General features: G+C 43.9%; 1 protein-coding gene across 1 annotated transcript in view; it reads right to left on the bottom strand.

Moving 5' to 3' along the window:
* Nucleotides 1-17,511: 17,511 nt before the first annotated feature.
* LOC123149446 (uncharacterized) overlaps nucleotides 17,512-22,654 on the bottom strand; it is a 7,661-nt gene continuing 2,518 nt past the window's right edge. Inside the window, exons 3-4 of the mRNA XM_044569101.1 lie at nucleotides 18,158-18,478; nucleotides 17,512-17,880 (exon numbers count right to left, since the gene is read on the bottom strand). Of these exons, the coding sequence (XP_044425036.1) occupies nucleotides 18,185-18,478 (294 nt within the window). The 3' untranslated portion in view covers nucleotides 17,512-17,880; nucleotides 18,158-18,184. The remainder of the gene's footprint in view (nucleotides 17,881-18,157; nucleotides 18,479-22,654) is intronic.

The following is a 22,654-nucleotide window of genomic DNA, read 5'->3' as shown; positions in this document are numbered from 1 at the left end:
GTATTTCTTGAAACAAAATTTTTAAACGACTAAATCTACTCACAAAAAAAGATTCATTGAGTCATTCTTGGAATGAAGGATGCTAGTAGTGTAGCAGGAGAGTACACAAAGAAGAATTAGTAGTAGAATAAGAAATTAGATTACACATAGTGTGTTAATCCTATTAGTTTTGATTAAAATAAAGCCTACTCAAGTAGCATTGCTGTACTAGTAGAGATTGCATTCGATACAGCGCTAGGATAACATCAGAAGAACCAACGATGTTTCAAGAAAGAAATTACCTTAAGGCATTGTTCGGTTCCTTCAGATTCGAAGGGGATTGAGAGGTATTAAACCCTCTACAAGTCAAAATACATCTCAATCCTACCAATCCCCTTGTGAGCGAACAAACCCTAATTAGTTTTCCATTCATCAATTTTTATTCCGGGCATATGGTAATGGCTTACCTTGGAAAATATTGGGGGATTGCGAGATCAGACTGCTGCGGTAGCGAAACAAGCGGCGACGGCCGTACACACAGCAGACTCGCGGCGAGCGACCGCCATCTATCGGCGGCTCATCCCCTCGTCCAAGCACAGGTAGGCGGCGCCTCGTGAAGTCGTGGACACACACGCACGCTCGGCTGTAGAGAGTAGGCCCATTAACGTAACTAGCCTGCCTAGATTTTCTTTCTATTTGGGCCTTTTATCTGCAAATAGGGCCGAATCAGAAGTGGGAAATTGGTACTAGGAGAACTGTGGGCCTGTTAGCTTTGACCAGAGAGCTTCACGCGCATCCGGCTGCATTTTAGTTTGGATCGAGCGAGCCAGCCGAAAAGCCAACCAACTAGCGAATTAAACCGAACGCTTCGTGATTTTTTTCTCCGCTCGGGGCCCCTCCGATTTTGGAGGCCCTGTGCGATCGCACACCTCGCACAGCCCCCTGCGGCCATTAATGATACGATTTGTCGTTTGAGGCTTGTGGGAGATTTAATGGGTTTGTAGTGAAGTGGTGCAGAATGGAATATTTGGTGTGTTTGTCCATATCCATTTTGATGGACGGACACTAGAGATATATGATAATATGTAAACATTTAAAGTTTCCTCAAAGTTCAGCGTTCTTCATGTTTTGGGTACGAGATCGCAAAAATCAATGCATATATCGTAAAAAGAGAAAAGATAATCTAATACTTGATCTAAATCTTGCGAAAGCATTGTGATAGTACATAAAGGTTTGTAAACGTGAGAACCTCGACCGCGACCGCGTCGCCCCCGCGGGCGGCCGGCCGCGCCTCCCCTCCTTCCCCGCGAGCCCTCCCCCTCTCTCCTCCTCCTCCCTGTCGCCGTCGCCGGCACCCGCCGCGGGCCTAGCCCGGCATTACTAGGAAAAGGGTTAAAGATAAGATTGACACTAATGGCGCAGCAGAGATGTGGTGCGCCACTACTATATACTAATGGCGCACTAGGTAGAGGTACGCCATTAGTGTGAAAGACACTAATGATGCACCAGACAAAAGGTGCGCCACTAGTAAAAAAAATTCATTTTTTCAAACATACTAATGGCGCATCCGGGCAAAGTGCGCCATTAGTAGTTGGTGACAAAGTGCGCCAGTAATTTGTTTTTTTTTTTTACTTTTTGGCAAAACTACTAATGGCGCACTGTTGCACAATGCGTCATTATGCAATGGTGCGCCATTAGTATAAAAATTATTTTTTTTTACTTTTTTGCAAAACTACTAATGGCGCATCATTTACTTTTTTACTTTTTATTTTTTTTTACTTTTTGCATCATTTATCGGGACGAGCACGTGGAGTCTATCATATGTCCGGTGTGCGGTGTCACTCGATACAAGAAGAGAAAGAAAGCTTCTCGAAAATCGGTGTGGTACTTTCCGATCACTCCTCGTCTGCAGCGGTATTTCGCGGACCCTAAGGTAGCAAAGCTTCTGCGTTGGCACGCGGATAGGGAGGAGAAGAAGCGGGAAGATGACGGAAATGATCCGAAGATAAATAAAAAGGACAAGATGCTGAGTCACCCTAAGGATGCGAGCCAGTGGTGAGGGCACTCGATCTCGATCCCCCTCCACCGCCGCCGACGAGCACCCGGCCCCCCGCACCCTCCCCCGCTCCACCGCCGCCAACGGGCACCCCCCGCACCCTCGCCCGCTCCACCGCCCCCGCCGATGATATTTTCAAGTAAAAAATTTGAACATATTTTTTAAAAAATTATTACTGTTTTTATAAAAAAAATATTACTGTTACGATTTAAACAAGTTTGAACATATTTAAACACAAATAAATATCAAACAGCATTTAAAATGCAAAAAAAAAATATTGCGGAGCCTGGGAATCAAATCCAGGACCTCCTGGTGTGTGTGTTGTGTGCTGACCAGTCGGGCTAGTGGGCGGGTTCTGATGTGGATTGGGTTAGGTGCAATATAACCTGTGCTCGAACTGTAATAAAAAAACATTCTAATGGCGCACCGCTGCGGGGTGCGCCATTGCTATCTAAAAAAAAGATCTCTAATGGCGCACCGAGGAGTGGTGCGCCATTAATAAGCTATCCTCCCTCTCCCTCGCCAGATCCCCTTCGACCATCTCTCCCTCACCACCAGATCCACCCGCGTGCTGCCCCGACCCACGACGCCGCCGCCCCGACCCTCACCGGACTCCACCCCCGCCGCCCCCGCGCCCCCACCCCCGCCGCCCCGACCCTCGCGCTAGGGTTCCTCGCCCCGCCGCCCGCTCCTCTCCTCCACCTCGGACGAGTGAGCGCCTCTTCTGACCCCTGCAGCAGCCGGCGACCTCGGCCCCGACGCACGCGCCCACCCTGCCGGCCCCTGCCGTCCTCCGCCTCCGGTCTCCCCAGTAGCAGCCGTTGAACCAAGGACGGTGCCGTGACCATCGTCGCCACCTCCCGTCGTCTCTCCCTGCGCGTGGCCGGCGGCTGCTCTCCTTCGGCGTGCTACCCGTGGTGAGCCCCTCTTCCTTACTCACCTCCATGTTCCTTGTTCATCTCTCTGTTCCCTGTTCCTCTCTTGTCCATGCTGCTATTTACATGGATCAATGGATGTTGGATAGATGGATGTGTGTTGATGTTAGGTAGTAGATGGTTTGCTTGATGGTTGGCTGAATTGTGCTAGTTGCTTGCTAGATGGATGGATGAATGGTGCGAGTATGTAGACATCTTTTGCTACTGTGAAGGGTCAGTGCTAGTGTAAAGGGTAGTAGTAATTCGTTCCCTTTTGCTTATGCCTGGTGCTAATTTGTTGATGTTAGCTTTGTGTGGCTTCTTATTATTCTCTAAATCGTTCTTCAAAGCACGCTTTGCATCGCTTTAGGTAGTTTTCTCCATGTTTTATCAAGTGACATGTTAACAGCTTGCTAGTTTAGGATACATAATTAATGCCTTTAAATGGTGCACTCTGTAAATGCCTTTAAATATAACCTTGCTAGTTTAGGATACATAATTGCAGAGAAATAATCACATCAATGCCTTTAAATGGTGCACTCTGTAAGAAATTAATAACCTAGCATCACATTCAGAAATACTCCTGCTACTCATGTAGGTGCCGCATGAGTTTTTTTGGTTTTGTTACTGCTTGGTAGATTGATAAGGAGAACTGCATATTTGACAGGCACAATGTCCTGTTTTTTTTAGTAGGAGCACATTTTACATACAGTTTGGAGTACTAGCTCAGATACTGGTTCAGATTTTGATGTGCTTGCTTGTTACTCTAAGTGAGTTTATAATTGCACCCACTTGCTCGTCCTCATATTTTCTGTAGCCATGCAATTTATAATTGCACCCACTTGCAGCAACTAGCTGGAGTAGATTATGGCAAGTGAAAGCAACAAATTCTCTACAATTCGAAAGCTCAATATCCTTGCAGTAGGAAGAGCTTGCTTTAACTGAATTTGGACTTGGTGCACTAGCTTGGCAATTTTACTTGCTTGCACCGCTTGAGTAGTTCTCCATCTAATGTAGTCAATAGATGTTGTCAAGTGATTGTGTCATGGTTTTGGTTCTGTTTTTAAAAAAGGAAAGCCACTTGTTCAGGCTTCAAGAAAATATTTTCTCAGAATATTACTACTAAGCCCAAGCTTGTTAATCAGCATGTACATTTCTGTCATATATTGCTAATGTCTGCTCAGATGTGTGCTTGCTCTTGGCGCATCAGGCTGAGGAAGGAGAAGGAGAAGAACAATGCATGAGAACTGAACTTTGTCAGGTATGTCAAATCTCCAAAATGATATATATATACTTAGTTACCTATGTTATCTCTAATATGCTTAGTTTCCTATAGGTTAGCTTCATTTTACCTAAGTTGGCTCTAATATGCTAACTTAGAGCTTATATGCTTAGTTTCCTATAGGTTAGCTCCAAAATAACTTATGTTAGCACAAAATGATCAAGTTTACATAATAAGCTTATAGTCTTTTTCTTATTCTTCTTCTTTTCCAAAATGACATAGGTTAGCTTCATTTTACCTAAGTTGGCTCTAATATCCTAACTTAGAGCTTATATGCTTAGTTTCCTATAGGTTAGCTCCAAAATAACTTATGTTAGCACAAAATGATCAAGTTTACATAATAAGCTTATAGTCTTCTTCTTATTCTTCTTCTTTTCCAAAATTCTTCTTATTCTTCTTCTAGTGTTCTTCTTCTTCTAGTATTCTTCTAGTCTTCTTCTTTTTCTTCTTCTAACTTCTTGTTTATCATTTTGCAGATTTGATTTAATTCACGGAAGCTTGCATGGATGGAGTGCTTCTTTTCCATTTGTGTTTTTATTTTGTATCAATGTGAAACTTTTGTGAATTGATGGATAACGGTGTTGGATGAACAATGTGAAACTTTTGTAATATGTAACGATGGACTATGTGTTGGCTATGTATGTATATATGATGAAACTTGTGTGTTGGCTATGATTGTTATATGGATGCTTGTTGTATATATATGTGTTGGATATCTCATAGGTGAAATAATGACCTGAGATTAAGAAAAAAATAAAAAAAATATTACTAATGGCGCACTACCATGTGGTGCGCCATTAGTATAGCAGACACTAGTGGCGCACCGTGAGCAAAACTAATGGCACACTGCCTGGTGCGCCATTAGTATACCAGATACTAATGGCGCACCAGTGGTGCGCCATTAGTAAAAATTACTAGTGGCGTGCTACTAATGGCGCACCGGTGATGCGCTATTAGTAGGCAAAACCGGTGCGCCATTAGTAGGCCTTTTCCTAGTAGTGCGGGCGACGTTGGCGGTGGCGGCCCCCGGCCCTTACTCGTCTAGGGTTTCTCCAGCGCGGGACGGAGCTCTCTGGGCGGTGTCTTCAAGCGGCGGTAGTCCTGCGCGGCGGCGGGGGTGAGCTCTGGGCGGCGGCGGGGGTGAGCTCTGGGCGGCGGCGCCGCCGTTGGCAGTGGGGCTACGCAGCTGCGCGGGCTGGCGGCGCCCGCCCGACCCAGATCTAGGCCCTTCGGGCCCCATCTGGGCCAGGGCGGGCCGGCGACAGGTGTGGCGTTGGCGTGGCCCTCAGGAGGCGGTGGCGAGCGGCGACGATCGGCAGGGTGCTGGCGGCATCGATGCCAGCCTGCTACAGCGTGGCCGGCAGGACTTAGCGGGCCCATTTCGGGCCTGGCCGGGCCAGGGGTGGCCTGGTATGCCTCGCTGCTGTGTCCGAACGGCTACCGCGACGGTGCCGGAGGCGCGGGCCTCCCGCACGATGGCGGTGGAGGTTGTTCCCTCCCGCTCGGCCTTGGTGCTGCTGCTCCCGCCGCTTGGATCTTCTCATCGGTTTTCTTGGCCTCGTGATGGTGCTCGCGGGGAGACGACGTTGGTGGCGGTGCAACTGTGATGGCGCATGGTTGGGCGGTGGTTTGGCTGGTCGGCTCCGGTTGGCCGGTGGGGTTTGGCGTGCGGGAGAAATCCTTGCCGGTTCGTCCGGCTCCGATGCGGTGACACCGGCGGGTGCCACTATCCCTTCTTGGAGGGTGTCGGGAGTAGCTATCCCCGACCTCCCTCCGCGTACTGGGGGAACCCTAGGATTTGTCCGGGCAGCAGCGTCGTGGGCGTCGCATCCCTTCTTGAAGGTGCTGCTTAGTCCGCGGTAGATCGGAGCCTCGGGCTGTGGTGGTTTGTTTCCGGAGGGCGCAGCGGTCGCGGGTCTTCCGTGCTTTGTCGAGCTGCCGCTGTTGGCATTTATTTATTTTTCTTTTTCTTTGGGTTTGATGTGTTGCTCGCCCCAGCATTGCGATGTGTATAATGATGATTTGCTTTGGAATACAAAGTGAAGGAAACCCTTTTTCGGTAAACATGAGAACAATAATACATAGCCTGACTCGTCAATCATATTAGAAAAATATTAGATAATAAAAGCATATGAAAAAACAGTCAAATTTGCTAATGGAAATACCCTGGTATTTCTATGTAAAGATACAATTTTCCTTTTTTGCGTGAGAAATTTTCAATCTATCCATCTCCAATCATGGTAGTACAAAGGACACCAGAGGTAATAAAAATTGCAACCAGGTCTGTAGACCATCTAGCGACGACTACAAGCACTGGAGCGAGTCGAAGACGCAACATCATCATTGTCTCTCCTTCCCTGGAGCCGGACAAACCTTGTTGTAGTAGACAGTCGGAAAGTTGTCGTACTAAGGCCCCGTAGGACCAGTGCATCAGAGTAGCAACCATCGCCGATGAATAAAGTTGTAAATCGAAAGTATCGAACCTGTAAACACCCAAACCAATCCGAACAAAGACCAGATCCAAACAGATCCATCGAAGACTAGCACCGACCGAATCCCGTGATATCCGACGAAGACATACCTACACACTCCTCCGATGATGTTAGATGCATCATCGGAACGGTGATTGAACGTGGGAGACATTATTCATACTAAGGGACATCGCCGCCGCCACACAGCCACAACCAAGACACTGAACCTAACAAGAATAAAAACAGGGTCCCTCCCGCCGGCAGGGGCCGAGATCCTCCGCACCTCCATAGCCCAAAGGCCATCGGAGGTGGGGCGGACCGGCAGTAGCACCGATGGGATGAAGAGGAAAATTTAGGATGTTTTTTTGTGGAGAAGGAAACAGATCGCCGTCTACAATTTCCTTTTAGGAAGATAAACACGTGTTCTTGCGACAAAACTATCTTTTGCAAAAAAGTGGAAACTGATTGGATCATGTTTCCCAACCAACAGAAGCAACCGAAAGTTAGCCCTCCAAATGTCAGATGTTGTTAAGAGGAAATTTGCAAGCACGGAAACTGGAGACTACCAAAAATAACAAAACACTCACTTCTTCAACCGGCTCGCGAGGAAGGCTCGCGAGGAAGGATGTATCACTCCAGCATTGGTACCCATCATCCATTATTTCAAAAACAAAATCAAGCACGCCACTTCCAAACAAGCGGCAATGTCAATTTCCTGCTTATATGGGCAATTCGGATGTGAGTTCAATGGTTTTCCTCCTCCTTGCTTATAAGCTTTATTGGCTTTGTCTATCAACTGGCTTTATCATCCAATTAGTTCAGCCCAGCAAACATCAACTAAGATCATCTCTAGCAGACCCGCAAAATAACCGTCAAAATGCGAGTCGGCATAGAAAATTCCGTCCGAACAGACCCCGCAAACGCGGCCGGCCCTTAAAAGTTTTTTAGGGGTGCGGCAAAATCTTGACCCCAACTCACGAATACGCGGGTCCCTCCCCCTCCCCCCGCCCGTCGGTGCCCTGCATATAGCGGGAGCGGTTGGTGGGGAGGACATTTCAGCCTGCGCTTTTCCCCACCTACCACCTCCCCTCTCCCCCTCGCCCCGCCGCCGGGCGGCCACCCGCGATTTCGGCAAAAGTAACCGGCGGGATCACGCCGAAAGTACGCCACACGCATGAGGTTGCCCCCCCCCTGATACGTCTCCAACGTATCTATAATTTTTGATTGCTCTATGCTATATTATCTACTGTTTTGAATATTTATGGGCTTTATTATACACTTTTATATCATTTTTGGGACTAACCTATTAACCCAGAGCCTAGTGCCAGTTTCTGTTTTTACCCTGTTTTAGGGTTTCGAAGAAAAGGAAAATCAAATGGAGTCCAATTGACCTGAAACTTCACGGAACTCATTTTTGGAAGGAAAGAAGCCCAGAAGACTTGAAGTGCATGCCGTGGGGCTCTACGAGGAGGCCACAAGGCAGGGGGGCGCGCCCACCCCCCTGGGCGTGCCCTCCACCCTCGTGAGGCCCTCGTGGCCCCCTGACGTACTTCTTCCGCCTATATATCTCCATATACCCTAAAAACATCCGAGAGCACAATAGATCGGGAGTTCCGCCGCCAGAAGCCTCCGTAGCCACCAAAAACCAATCTAGACCCGTTCCGACACCCTGCCGGAGGGGGAATCCCTCTCCGGTGGCCATCTTCATCATCCCGGTGCTCTCCATGACGAGGAGGGAGTAGTTCTCCCTCGGGGCTGAGGGTATGTACCAGTAGCTATGTGTTTGATCTCTCTCTCTCTCTCTCTCTCGTGTTCTTGAGGTGATACGATCTTGATGTATCGCGAGCTTTGCTATTATATTTGGATCCTATGATGTTTCTTCCCCCCTCTACTCTCTTGTAATGAATTGAGTTTTCCCCTTTGAAGTTATCTTATCGGATTGAGTCTTTAAAGATTTGAGAACACTTGATGTATGTCTTGCCGTGCGTATCTGTGGTGACAATGGGATACCACGTGATTCAGTTGATGTATGTTTTGGTGATCAACTTGCGGGTTCCGCTCATGAACCTATGCATAGGGGTTGGCACACGTTTTCGTCGTGATTCTCCAGTAGAACTTTGGGGCACTCTTTGAGGTTCTATGTGTTGGTTGAATAGATGAATCTGAGATTGTGTGATGCATATCGTATAATCATGCCCACGGATACTTGAGGTGACATTGGAGTATCTAGGTGACATTAGGGTTTTGGTTGATTTGTATCTTAAGGTGTTATTCTAGTACGAACTCTAGGGTTGTTTGTGACACTTATATGAATAGCCCAACGGATTGATTGGAAAGAATAACTTTGAGGTGGTTTCGTACCCTACCATAATCTCTTCGTTTGTTCTCCGCTATTAGTGACTTTGGAGTGACTCTTTGTTGCATGTTGAGGGATAGTTATGTGATCCAATCATGTTAGTATTGTTGAGGGAACTTGCACTAGCGAAAGTATGAACCCTAGGCCTTATTTCCTAGCATTGCAATACCGTTTACGCTCACTTTTACCATTAGTTACCTTGCTGTTTTTATATTTTCAGATTACAAATTCCTTTATCTACCTTCTATATACCACTTGTATCACCATCTCTTCGTCGAACTAGTGCACCTATACAATTTACCATTGTATTGGGTGTGTTGGGGACACAAGAGACTCTTTGTTATTTGGTCGCAGGGTTGCTTGAGAGAGACCATCTTCATCCTACGCCTCCTATGGATTGATAAACCTTAGGTCATCCACTTGAGGGAAATTTGCTACTGTCCTACAAACCTCTGCACTTGGAGGCCCAACAACGTCTACAAGAAGAAGGTTGTGTAGTAGACATCAAGCTCTTTTCTGCCGCCGTTGCCGGGGAGGTTAGCGCTTGAAGGTATATCTTTAAATCTTGCAATCGAGTCTTTTAGTTTCTTGTTTTATCACTAGTTTAGTTTATAAAAGAAAACTATAAAAAATGGAATTGAGTTTACCTCATATGCTTCATCTTTTTAATGTCTTTCGTGAGAATAAGGATTCCGATAATTGTGCTCAAGTGCTAGAAGAAGAATGCATTAGAATGTTTGGCACTAAATATTTGAATGATGAGCATGATTGCAATGTTGTTAGTATGAATTACTTGAATATCCATGATGCTAATGATATGCAAAGCCACAAGCTTGGGGAAGCTATGTTTGATGAAGATGATATTTTTTATTCCCCAAGTTTTGATGAGCAAATTTATTATGATGAAAGCATGCCTCCTATCTATGATGATTATTGTGATGACACGTATGCTTTAAAGAACAATGATAACCATGAAACTTGTCATCTTGATCTTAATTTTCAATCACATGATAGTTATTTTGTTGAGTTTGCTCCCACTATTATTCATGAGAAGAATTTTGCTTGTGTGGAGAATAGTAATTTTTCTATACTTGTAGATCATGAAAAGAATGCTTTAGGTGTTGGTTATATTGTTGAATTCATTCATGATGCTACTGAAAATTATTATGAGGGAGGAATATATGCTTGTAGGAATTGCAATAATACCAAGTTTCCTCTCTATGTGCTTAAAGTTTTGAAGTTATGCTTGTTTTACCTTCCTATGCTAGTTGATTCTCGTTCCCATAAGTTATTTGCTCACAAAATCCCTATGCATAGGAAGTATGTTAGACTTAAATGTGCTAGTCATATTCTTCATGATGCTCTCTTTATGTTTCAATTCTTATCCTTTATGTGAGCATCATTGTAATCATCATGCCTAACTAGGGCATTAAACGATAGTGCTTGTTGGGAGGCAACCCAACTTTATTTTTGTTCCTTGATTTTTGCTCCTGTTTAGTAATAAATAATTCATCTAGCCTCTGTTTAGATGTGGTTTTATGTCTTTAATTAGTGTTTGTGCCAAGTAGAACCTTTGGGAAGACTTGGGGAAAGTCTTGTTGATCATGCTGTCAAAAACAGAAACTTTAGCGCTCACGAGAATTGCTGCCATTTTTATTTGGAGAGTGCTATTTAGTTAATTATTTTTGCAGATGATTAATAGATAAATTCATCATGTCCATAAATTTATTTGAGAATTTTATGAGTTCCAGAAGTATTCGTTTGATCCATATTACTACAGACTGTTCTGTTTTTGACAGATTCTGTTTTTCATGTGTTGTTTACTTATTTTGATGAATCTATGGCTAGTAAAATAGTTTATAAACCATAGAGAAGTTAGAATACAGTAGGTTTAACACCAATATAAATAAATAATGAGTTCATTGCAGTACCTTGAAGTGGTGATTTATTTTCTTATACTAACGGAGCTCACGAGTTTTCTGTTAAGTTTTGTGTTGTGATGTTTTCAAGTTTTGGGTAAGGATTCGATGGACTATGGAATAAGGAGTGGCAAGAGCCTAAGATTGGGGAGTCCCAAGTCACCCCAAGGTAATATTAAAGGATAGCCAAGAGCATAAGCTTGGGGATGCCCCGGAAGGCATCCCCTCTTTCGTCTTCGTTCATCGGTAACTTTACTTGGAGCTATATTTTTATTTACCACATGATATGTGTTTTGCTTGGAGCATCAATTTATTTTGTTAGGATTTTATTTCTTTTATTTAGAACAATGTTTTGCATCTTTTATTTCAATAAAAGTGGCATTGATAGCCTTTACTATGCCTATGTTACAAGTATACATGTCGCTGTTTGAAAACAGAAAGTTTACCGTTGTTGCAATAATTACCTAGAAAAGTCAGAATGTGGTAAAATGTTGAAACCTTTTGCATATTAAGCTTTGATAAATTTACTACAGTGGGAATTTTATTTCATAATTTTTGGAGCTAGGGAAGTATGGATGTTGCAGCATTCTTTACAGACTATCCTCTTTAGGCAGATTGCTGTTATGTTTGCATTGTTTGCATATATTTCCTTCTTTAATGATTCTATTTGAGGATAGGACTATTAAATATGCAGAGGCATTTAGTATGCAATGTTGAATAATAATTTTAGTGATTTTCTACAGTATAGTATGATAAGGTTTTTGCAATGATTTATACTAACTTATCTCACGAGTCCCAAGGCACCCCAAGATAATATTTCAATAAGTCTCAAGCGTCTAAGCTTGGGGATGCCCCCGTTGGCATCCCACCTTTCTTCTTCAACAACTATTGGTTAGTTTCGGTTGATCCTAAGTTTTTGCTTCTTCACATGATGTTTGCTATTCTTAGAATGTCATTTTCTTTTGCTTTGCTTGCTGTTTGAATAGAATACCAAGATCTGAAATTATTAAATGTTAGAGAGTCTTCACATAGTTGCATAATTATTCGACTACTCATTGATCTTCACTTATATCTTTCGGAGTAGTTTGTCATTTGCTCTAGTGCTTCACTTATATCTTTTAGAGCATGGTGGTAGTTTTATTTTGAAGAAATAGATGAACTCTCATGCTTCACTTAGACTATTTTGAGAGTCTTAAATAGCATGGTAATTTGCTTAAATTCCTAATATGCTAGGTATTCAAGAATAATAAAACTTTCTTATGAGTGTGTTGAATACTAAGAGAAGTTTGATGCTTGATGATTGTTTTGAGATATGGAGGTAATAATATCAAAGTCGTGCTAGTTGAGTAGTTGTGAATTTGAGAAATACTTGTGTTGAAGTTTGTGATTCCCGTAGCATGCACGTATGGTGAACCGTTATGTGATGAAGTCGGAGCATGATTTATTTATTGATTGCCTTCCTTATGAGTGGCGGTCGGGGATGAGCGATGGTCTTTTCCTACCAATCTATCCCCCTAGGAGCATGCGCGTAGTACTTTGTTTCGATAACTAATAGACTTTTGCAATAAGTATGTGAGTTCTTTATGACTAATGTTGAGTCCATGGATTATACACATTCTCACCCTTCCACCATTGCTAGCCTCTCTAGTACCGCGCAACTTTCGCCGGTACCATAAACCCACCATATACCTTCCTCAAAACAGCCACCATACCTACCTGTTATGGCATTTCCATAGCCATTCCGAAATATATTGCCATGCAACTTTCCACCGTTCCATTTATGACACACTCCATCATTGTCATATTGCTTAGCATGATCATGTAGTTGACATAGTATTTGTGGCAAAGCCACTGTTCATAATTCTTTCATACTTGTCACTCATGCATCAGTGCACATCCCGGTACACCGCCGGAGGCATTCATATAGAGTCATATCTTGTTCTAAGTATCGAGTTGTAATTCTTGAGTTGTAAGAAAATAAAAGTGTGATGATCATCATTATTAGAGCATTGTCCCAGTGAGGAAAGGATGATGGAGACCATGATTCCCCCACAAGTCGGGATGAGACTCCGGATGAAAATAAATAAAAAAGGCCAAAGAAGCACAAATAAAAAAAGAAAGAAAAGAGGCTATAAAAAAGAAAAGGACCAAATAAAAAAATAAAAAATGAGACAAAAAGAAAGAAGGGACAATGCTACTATCATTTTACCACACTTGTGCTTCAAAGTAGCACCATGATCTTCATGATAGAGAGTCTTCTATGTTGTCACTTTCATATACTAGTGGGAATTTTACATTATAGAACTTGGCTTGTATATTTCAATGATAGGCTTCCTCAAAATGCCTTAGGTCTTCGTGAGCAACCAAGTTGGATGCACACCCACTACTTTCTTTTGTCGAGCTTTCATACACTTATAGCTCTAATGCATCCGTTGCATGGCAATCCCTACTCACTCACATTGATATCTATTGATGGGCATCTCCATAGCCCGTTGATACGCCTAGTTGATGTGAGACTATCTTCTCCTTTTTGTCTTCTCCATAACCGCCATTCTATTCCACCTATAGTGTTATGTCCATGGCTCACGCTCATGTATTGCGTGAAGATTGAAAAAGTTTGAGAACATCAAAAGTATGAAACAATTGCTTGGCTTGTCATCGGGGTTGTGCATGATTTAAATATTTTATGTGGTGAAGATAGAGCATAACCAGACTATATGATTTTGTAGGGATAGCTTTCTTTGGCCATGTTATTTTGAGAAGACATAATTGCTTAGTTGGTATGCTTGAAGTATTATTATTTTTATGTCGATATGAACTTTTGTCTTGAATCTTATGGATCTGAATATTCATACCACAATTAAGAAGAATCACATTGAAATTATGCCAAGTAGCACTCCGCATCAAAAATTCTGTTTTTATCATTTACCTACTCGAGGACGAGCAGGAATTAAGCTTGGGGATGCTGATACGTCTCCAACGTATCTATAATTTTTTATTGCTCCATGCTATATTATCTACTGTTTTGAATGTTTATGGGCTTTATTATACACTTTTATATCATTTTTTGGGACTAACCTATTAACCCAGAGCCCAGTGCTAGTTTCTGTTTTACCCTGTTTAGGGTTTTGAAGAAAAGGAAAATCAAACGGAGTCCAATTGACCTGAAACTTCACGAAACTCATTTTTGGAAGGAAAGAAGCCCAGAAGACTTGGAGTGCACGTCGGGGGCTCTACGAGGAGGCCACGAGGCAGGGGGCGCGCCCACCCCCCTGGGCGCGCCCTCCACCCTCGTGAGCCCCTCGTGGCCCCCCTGACGTACTTCTTCCGCCTATATATCTCCATATACCCTAAAAACATCCGAAAGCACAATAGATCGGGAGTTCCGCCGCCAGAAGCCTCCGTAGCCACCAAAAAACAATCTAGACCCGTTCCGGTAGCCTGCCGGAGGGGGAATCCCTCTCCGGTGGCCATCTTCATCATCCCGGTGCTCTCCATGACGAGGAGGGAGTAGTTCTCCCTCGGGGCTAAGGGTATGTACCAGTAGCTATGTGTTTGATCTCTCTCTCTCTCTCTCGTGTTCTTGAGGTGATACAATCTTGATGTATCGCGAGCTTTGCTATTATATTTGGATCCTATGATGTTTCTTCCCCCCTCTACTCTCTTGTAATGAATTGAGTTTTCCCCTTTGAAGTTATCTTATCGGATTGAGTCTTTAAAGATTTGAGAACACTTGATGTATGTCTTGCCGTGCGTATCTGTGGTGACAATGGGATACCACGTGATTCACTTGATGTATGTTTTGGTGATCAACTTGCGGGTTCCGCCCATGAACCTATGCATAGGGATTGGCACACGTTTTCGTCGTGATTCTCCGGTAGAACTTTGGGGCACTCTTTGAGGTTCTATATGTTGGTTGAATAGATGAATCTGAGATTGTGTGATGCATATCGTATAATCATGCCCACGGATACTTGAGGTGACATTGGAGTATCTAGGTGACATTAGGGTTTTGGTTGATTTGTATCTTAAGGTGTTATTCTAGTACGAACTCTAGGGCTGTTTGTGACACTTATAGGAATAGCCCAACGGATTGATTGGAAAAAATAACTTTGAGGTGGTTTCGTACCCTACCATAATCTCTTCGTTCATTCTCCGCTATTAGTGACTTTGGAGTGACTCTTTGTTGCATGTTGAGGGATAGTTATGTGATCCAATCATGTTAGTATTGTTGAGGGAAATTGCACTAGCGAAAGTATGAACGCTATGCCTTATTTCCTAGCATTGCAATACCATTTACGCTCACTTTTACCATTAGTTACCTCACTGTTTTTATATATTTAGATTACAAATACCTTTATCTACCATCTATATACCACTTGTATCACCATCTCTTCGCTGAACTAGTGCACCTATACAATTTACCATTATATTGGGTGTGTTGGGGACACAAGAGACTCTTTGTTATTTGGTTGCAGGGTTGCTTGAGAGAGACCATCTTCATCCTACGCCTCCTACGGATTGATAAACCTTAGGTCATCCACTTGAAAGAAATTTGCTATTGTCCTACAAACCTCTGCACTTGGAGGCCCAACAACGTCTACAAGAAGAAGGTTGTGTAGTAGACATCACCCCCCTCATGCGTCGACGGGCCGAAAAGTTTCAGATATGTGGCCCTCCGTCACGGGCGCCCGAATTTGGCTATTCCGGCCGCCGGTGGCTGCGCCAAACGATGGAATGGCCGGGGAGCACCTCGCGCAGCCCCGGCAAAGTCCCATCGCCGCATGCAGGTACGGGTCCGTCCTGTCACCGTTGCTGACGGTTTGCCGGCATGGATTCGGCCGGTCGTCCGCCAGGCTCGGCGCTCGTGTAGAGGCTCTGTGGCTCATCGATGCCGCTCATACAGTGCGACGACTGCACGCGGACAGTTCTGCGGCTAACTTCGGGCACGCCGAAGCACCCCGGATGGGTGTTCTTCAAATGCGAAAACAACGGGGTACGTGTTGTTTCATTCGGCTTTGGCACCGCATTCTTTGGTTAAATTGCGATAGCTCATTTCGAACACCATCATGTGTGTAGGAAGATGGATGCTCAGTTTGGTTTTGGGAAGACGAATACATTGATTTATTGATAGAAAGAAACTTAATAAACGTTCTGTGCACTCCTTTGTAGAATCGAAGGCAATGAAGCGGCTGCATGTGCAACCACAGGCGAAGCAACGTCTACTTCTTTAGAACCAAAGAAGAAGAATGAAGAATGCAAAATCAAGAATCCGCAGATCGACAATGAATGCATGGAGAAGATATTGGCCCAACTAGTGGGAGTAGTTATGGAAGTCGGAAATCCTCTAAAATGCATAATTGTGGTTCTTGTTTTCTTTGGTCTTGCTATTCTAGCAAAGATTTGGTGATGTCCTATGTATGCAATGTTGCTGAAAAAACAAAGAAATGCATTATCTTGTGTCAAATTGAGGTGTAAATTTAGGATTTGCGGGCGGGCGGGAGCGGCACCAGACCAGACCCCGCAAAGGTGACCCGTAAAAAAGCATATTCCGCGAATATCCTTTTATACTGGTCTGTTTTGCGGGGTCTGCCTCTGCGGCCGTCTGCGCCGGCCCGCAAAGCCGTTTTTCCGTGAACTGCAAACGCGTTTTGCAGGTCGGCGTTATGCGGGGTCTGCTAGAGATGCTCTTAGTTTTATAAAACATAAGCTATCATGCTATCTGTCTTTTACCTTTAATAATTTTGTTCCAAAAAAAATCCGGTACTTTTGAGCCTGGATATGCACATAGAGCCTAATAGTCTGCCATCATGTTATTTATTAGCATGGAAGTATATCAAGGAAATATGATAGGAGCTGATGAATATCTTATATACCAGGCCAGGCAAAGAAAGGAAATAAACATGTTATGACTTATTTATGTTATCTGCTCAAATTAAGGAACTATGAAACTGCAGACATTTGCATAATATTTTTAACCTATATATTGATCACTGTTTTAACTTTATTTGTTGGTATATCAACTTGCTAGATATGAACATGCAAATTATACAATCATACTGCAGATGTTCTTGTGTTATTTCTGAACTTCTGCGTTATACTATATAGATCAGGCTTTTAATCACAACACCGGATCCCCATTGCACATAGCCTCTTTACGTTGACAAGTCATGGAAATGCAACCTCTTGGCACAATTATTTTTTTGCATATACCTAATTCCCTGCCTAAACATAAGCATCATGTTATTCAGTAATAATATGTCAGTAATTATCTATGCTTTTTTTGTCTAGCATTGTGCCAAACGTTTTCATATATTGCATCTCATACCAGCTGCTCTTTTTTAATGGTTCTAGGGATTTTTCAGTTAAACGCCACGCTGGATTAATTTAACCCTAGCCTTTCGCAGTTCTTCCTTACTTCGAAAAAGGCTGAAGGACAATTTCCAGTGCGTCCCAATTTCCTTATAACATAGGCCAAAATCTTCGTTTAGAAAACCTGCGGCAAGCATTGAAACATTGAGCCACATCGTCTCATAGAAAATTATAGCTAGCGGTTTCAAGCATAGATAAACCATAGTCCACACTGATTCAGACATATTCAGCAAGGCCAAGCCAAGAAGGTCGCGATTTATACAAACGTCAACGGCGAAGCCACGCTAGCACATTAGTACCTAAATATAGTCAGAAGCACCCATATATGTTGTTCTTACGTACTTCATGGGAGCGACACCTGCCCCTGCCATCCAGAGTGTCTGCTCCAGAGCCCATGGTTTACTTATATACTAGAGCCACGGTGTCATTTAAATTCAGTTCGTCATGCTAACAATATAGTACTAGCAATATATTAATACTGCAAATTAGTCCGGTTCTCCTGCTTCCTTTCGCCGTGGATCAGCCCCCTCTCTGCCACAGCAAGAGAACGATGGTTAGCATTTCCAACAGAGGAGTTTTCCAGAACATAACTTCAAACTCATGTGAATGGCATACAAGTTTTGATTCCACCATTCAATCTGAATGGTACTTTGTGTTCTTATTCAACGAAGCGTAAATCCTAGAGTGTTTTCATTTGATCAAAAGCATGAGAACAATAACAGTTCTATGAACTTATGCATAGAAATTTGGCTACTAACAGTACCAACTTAGAAGATAGCAAAGAAAGATCGGATGACAGAAGCAGCACCTGTTAAGTGGCTTCACTTGCACCCATCTACTTGGCCGGGACATGCACCTGCTTCTGTCGACGTGCAAGATATTCTTCGTAGTCCGAGTCACTCTCAGATTCAGAGATCCATCCATAGCAGGGACGCCTTGTGCGACCAGTTCCTGTAGATGCCGGATGTGGCGGCCCAGCTGTGGGAGCAGGTGGGTCCATGATCATGGGGATCACTTCCCCTGTTTGCTCAACGGCTAACACAGTCTCAGAAGGTTGTGCCTCAGTGTCAACCATCACAATGGGCATGGCATTTTCTGACGGTGGCTCCATCATTGCTGCTTCCTGTTGCTGCATTACCAATACCAACCAAATCCCATGTAAGAATTGGATAACAATACAACATGCACTAGCTTTGTTGCTCGAGGGAATAAGAAACCAAAATTAAACATTGCTATCCCAAGGTATTAGTTTGGAGGCAAATCCAGTTTGTCACAAGTAACAGGAGTTTCTGCACCCTAAGGGCTTGTTCGGTTGCAACAAAATTGAAGGGGATTGAAGTGGATTGGGGTGGATTAAATCCCATACAAGTCAAAATCTCACTCAATCCCCTCCAGGAGAGGTTTAACCAAACAAGGCCTAAATGTTTTCTTATACTACAGAAAGTCCTGACGGGCAACATGTTCAGTTGTATTACAAAACCAAGTGAGAAAATACTACATAGTGCAATGCTAAATATGTACAACACCAATTCATCAGTCAGTTATGTCAGCATCAAGGAAACATAGGAGATATCAACTGGCTCACTTCTTTCAGCTGGCAGTCTTGACTGTTATCATTTTTATGAATAAACAAGTGTTTACGTGAAAAGCACATAACATTTTTTACAAGACCAACAAAGCAAATAAGCACTGCAAAGTAATCTCCAAAAAATCAAGGGGATTAAGAGAGAATGGCCGCACAAATCTAGGTGAAGTATAATCAACAAAAAAAAGGGAAGTCGCCTAACGCTTACAAAATCAGTTCTGTCAGCTGTCCCTGCTTATCTTATGTCATGCATCAAATTGCCTCAATGGGTAGTTAATGAGATTGACAGATTAAGGATATTGTTTCTTTGGAAAGGAAAAGAGAAGACTAAAGGAGCTGATTGCTTGGCCACTTCGGACCAAGTTTGTCGATCAATTCAAGGACGACTTGGAATTAAAAAATTAAGTACTCAAAATGATTGTCTTCTGATGAAATTTGTTCACCGCCTCCTTACAGCGCCAAACATTCCGTGGGCAAGATGGGTCAGAATAATTCATTTCAATAACAGGGATGTAGATGATCGCCTCCCTCTTAATACAAGAGCATGGTCACAAATCAGCACTCATTTAAGGGGTTAGAGAGAGGTGACTTGTGTGCAAATCGGAGATGGGGAGGCAACCTCATTCTGGAAAGACAAATGGCCTACTAACGGCCCCTTTTATATCCAATTCCCTGCCATCTACTTTCATGCGCTCAGGCCTAACATTTCTGTTGCGGACTGTAGGAGAGGCGGAGAATGGATAATTCACACTCGACATATCACGTCTGATCGGGCGGACAACGAGCTCCATTCACTTGCACTCTTCCTCAACTCTGTTGTCTCCAAGAGGGGTCTCTGGACAACCGAGCCCTTCATATGAATCACTCAGTACCATTCTCTGTTGGAAAATGCTACGAGCTCATGAACAGTAACATTTGGAACTGTTCAGCACCCAAAAAATGCAAAGTCTTTGCTTGGTTACTTGTCAAACACAGGATTGAAGTTAGGGTGATTCTGAAAAACCAAGGAATCGTCGACAATGACAACTGCCCATTTGGCTGCAGCAACCATGAAACTGTCTCACCTGGTTCTGGAATGCAGCAGAAGGAAACATATTTGGGAACTCCTCGGCGTCAGAATGAGTGATGTGGATCAACCGGCGGACATTTTTACTGACGGAGGAAAGTTCATCTCTGTACTCTGAAGACAAACGAAAATCTTGGGAGCTGATTGCAATCACTTTAATTTGATCTATCTTGCTAGCAAGGGATCGAAGGGTCTTCGATGTCATAACTACCCCCGCCCCGGGCTAGTTGCGAAACAATGCACGCCATGGTTAAACTCTGGTCAAACAGGGCTAAAAAAGAGGAACTTATGTCTATCCAAGAATGGATTGCGGGCTGGCCAAGGTAGTCACCTTTTCCTTTGCCCTTTGTTCTCCTATTCTGCACTCCTATTTTGTTTTCTTTTCACCCCTCTCCCTCCCTTTCTCTCCTGTTATGTACCCTGATTTGTAAGAAATGGTGGACAAGGCGATTTGGTGCCCGAGCCCAGCTAGTCCCGATATCCTCTCCTTCCGTTCCACGCTCGGGATACGAGAAAAGAGGCCTGACGCATCTGACGCTGAATTGTGGAAATCAGGCGGGAGGTGAAATACGGGACGGAACAGTGCATTGCACATGGGACCCAGGACATAGCGGTGGGACGACGGAGACGCGTGAGATAGCTGGTCCGTCGACCAGAGTGTTAGTGTTTTACCGTGCCTAGGATCAGATCAGGGGAACAGGACGTCGGGGTAAAAGCTGAGCTGTCTGTCAGACACGTCTATGTGATACACATGCGCGCATTGGCTGTAGGCGGCCACCCGCCCCCATCCAAATCCCCCGGTCCATCTAGCACGTCGTTGTTCATTCTGGAAACCTTTGCCGAACCCTGATTTGCGCTGGTGCCCATTTGAATGGATGATGTTGGCATGGAGTTCCTCCTCGATGCCGTTGACAGGTTAGAGACTTCAGATCTGCAAAGTTTTTTAGCAATTTTCAGTGTGTTTCACTGACGCGCCATGGCCGCCGCCGTTGCCGTTGGATTCTCATGTTCCCCCTACATGAGGAGTTCGCCGATAGTCATGAGCAGCCAGATCCGGTCCCTATGTCCTTGTTGGTAAACAGCGGACCAGGAGTTGCCCTCCCTGCGGAATCAGACTTTGGCTATGGTTGTGGTCAGCAAATCGGCGTCGAGGATAACAATAGTACACGAGCTGGAGTCCGGCAACGACCTGATTCATCGCCGACAAGGTCTGCGTATCGACTGACAGAGTCAATCTGCAGGCCCGTGGGTGGACAAAAGGGTACAAAATGAAATACGTGGAGTTGTAGGATTACATCTTTTATGTCTCCTGTCCTGACTGAACATTATTTGTGCGTTGCTTATACAGTATTCAGTTAAAACTTAGCAGTTAAAAACTGGACAGTTAATCTGAACAAATTGGACCACTTCGTTACCGCACCCATATTAACCCCCAGGAATAACCACAGGCACCATGTTGCTAGCCTTGTTCCGTACAATGAAAAAAATGTTAGGAAAGAAAAATTGAATTTTGGTTTCCATGATCGCAGATTACGTCTGGGTAGTGCACCAGCAGACAGGACACCATGCCCTTCCTGAATTATTGCTAGGGAGCAGTCGATTTGCAAGTATGCGGAAGAGTCGTCGAAGAGTGTGATAACGCCCGAACTCGGAGAGGCATGCGACTTCTACAATCTGTATTCGTGGGAGATAGGCTTTGCTATTAGATATGGTAAAAGCAGATTGAACGCGGAGAGGACAAAGTGCATGCAACAGATTGTGTGCGGGTGCTCGGTGAGTTTTCATTTCCGAAATGTATTCTATGGCGCGTAGGGAAGTGTTTGACCGATTTGTCGTGGTGAAAAACATGCAGGGCAAACCGGAAACAGAGAACGGTCCTGCAGATGTCAGTGTCCGGCCTTGATTAGGTTGTTGCTCGCAGCAGACAACAGTTGATACATCACAGAGCACCGTGAAAAAGCCACAACCACTCTATGTCGTTGACGATTGGTGAAAAAGTGCACGGGCCGTCTCACAAGCACATTGATGTGTACACTAAAGATTTGATAAAGCAGCTAAGGGAGAATAATGTGAATCTTGGAAAGGTGTACAACATCATTGGAAGTTTGTTGCAGACTAAGGCATGGCCTAGTGGTGGGAAGGGGTTGATGCCTTCCCACCCACCCAGGTTCAAGGCATGGTACTTGTAATTTGAGTTTGTTGCACCAATTATACTGTATGGGGTTCCCTTACAGTCTTTCTGTCAAAAAAAAAACATCATTGGCAGTTTTTTTTGGGTCGATCGAGAAGGTGCCATTCACGAAGAGGACTCTAAGGAACATGTGTGGGAAGATCAGCCGTGAGCAGGCAGAAGACGATGTTAGGAAGACTTTGGAGGTGTTTGCAGACATTGTCAATGATGACCCTGGTTTGACATATAAAGTTTTGGCAGAGAAATCAAGTAAGGTCAAAAACCTCATGTGGACTAACGGAAGCAGTCGAATGCAGTACAGGTATTTTAGTGATGTGGTTACATTCAACACAACCTACATGAAAAACCTTTGGTCTTTTTGTTGGGGTTAACAACCATTTTCAGAGCATTATACTTGCTGGTGTCTTGATCAGGGAGGAACAAGTAGAGAGCTTCAAGTGGGATTTTAGTGAGTTCCTGCGGA

Source organism: Triticum aestivum, chromosome 7A (genome assembly GCF_018294505.1).
Source record: "Triticum aestivum cultivar Chinese Spring chromosome 7A, IWGSC CS RefSeq v2.1, whole genome shotgun sequence".
NCBI classification, from domain to species: domain Eukaryota; kingdom Viridiplantae; phylum Streptophyta; class Magnoliopsida; order Poales; family Poaceae; genus Triticum; species Triticum aestivum.
Note: the sequence above shows the minus strand (reverse complement) of the source record. Positions and strands in the feature narration are given on the sequence as shown.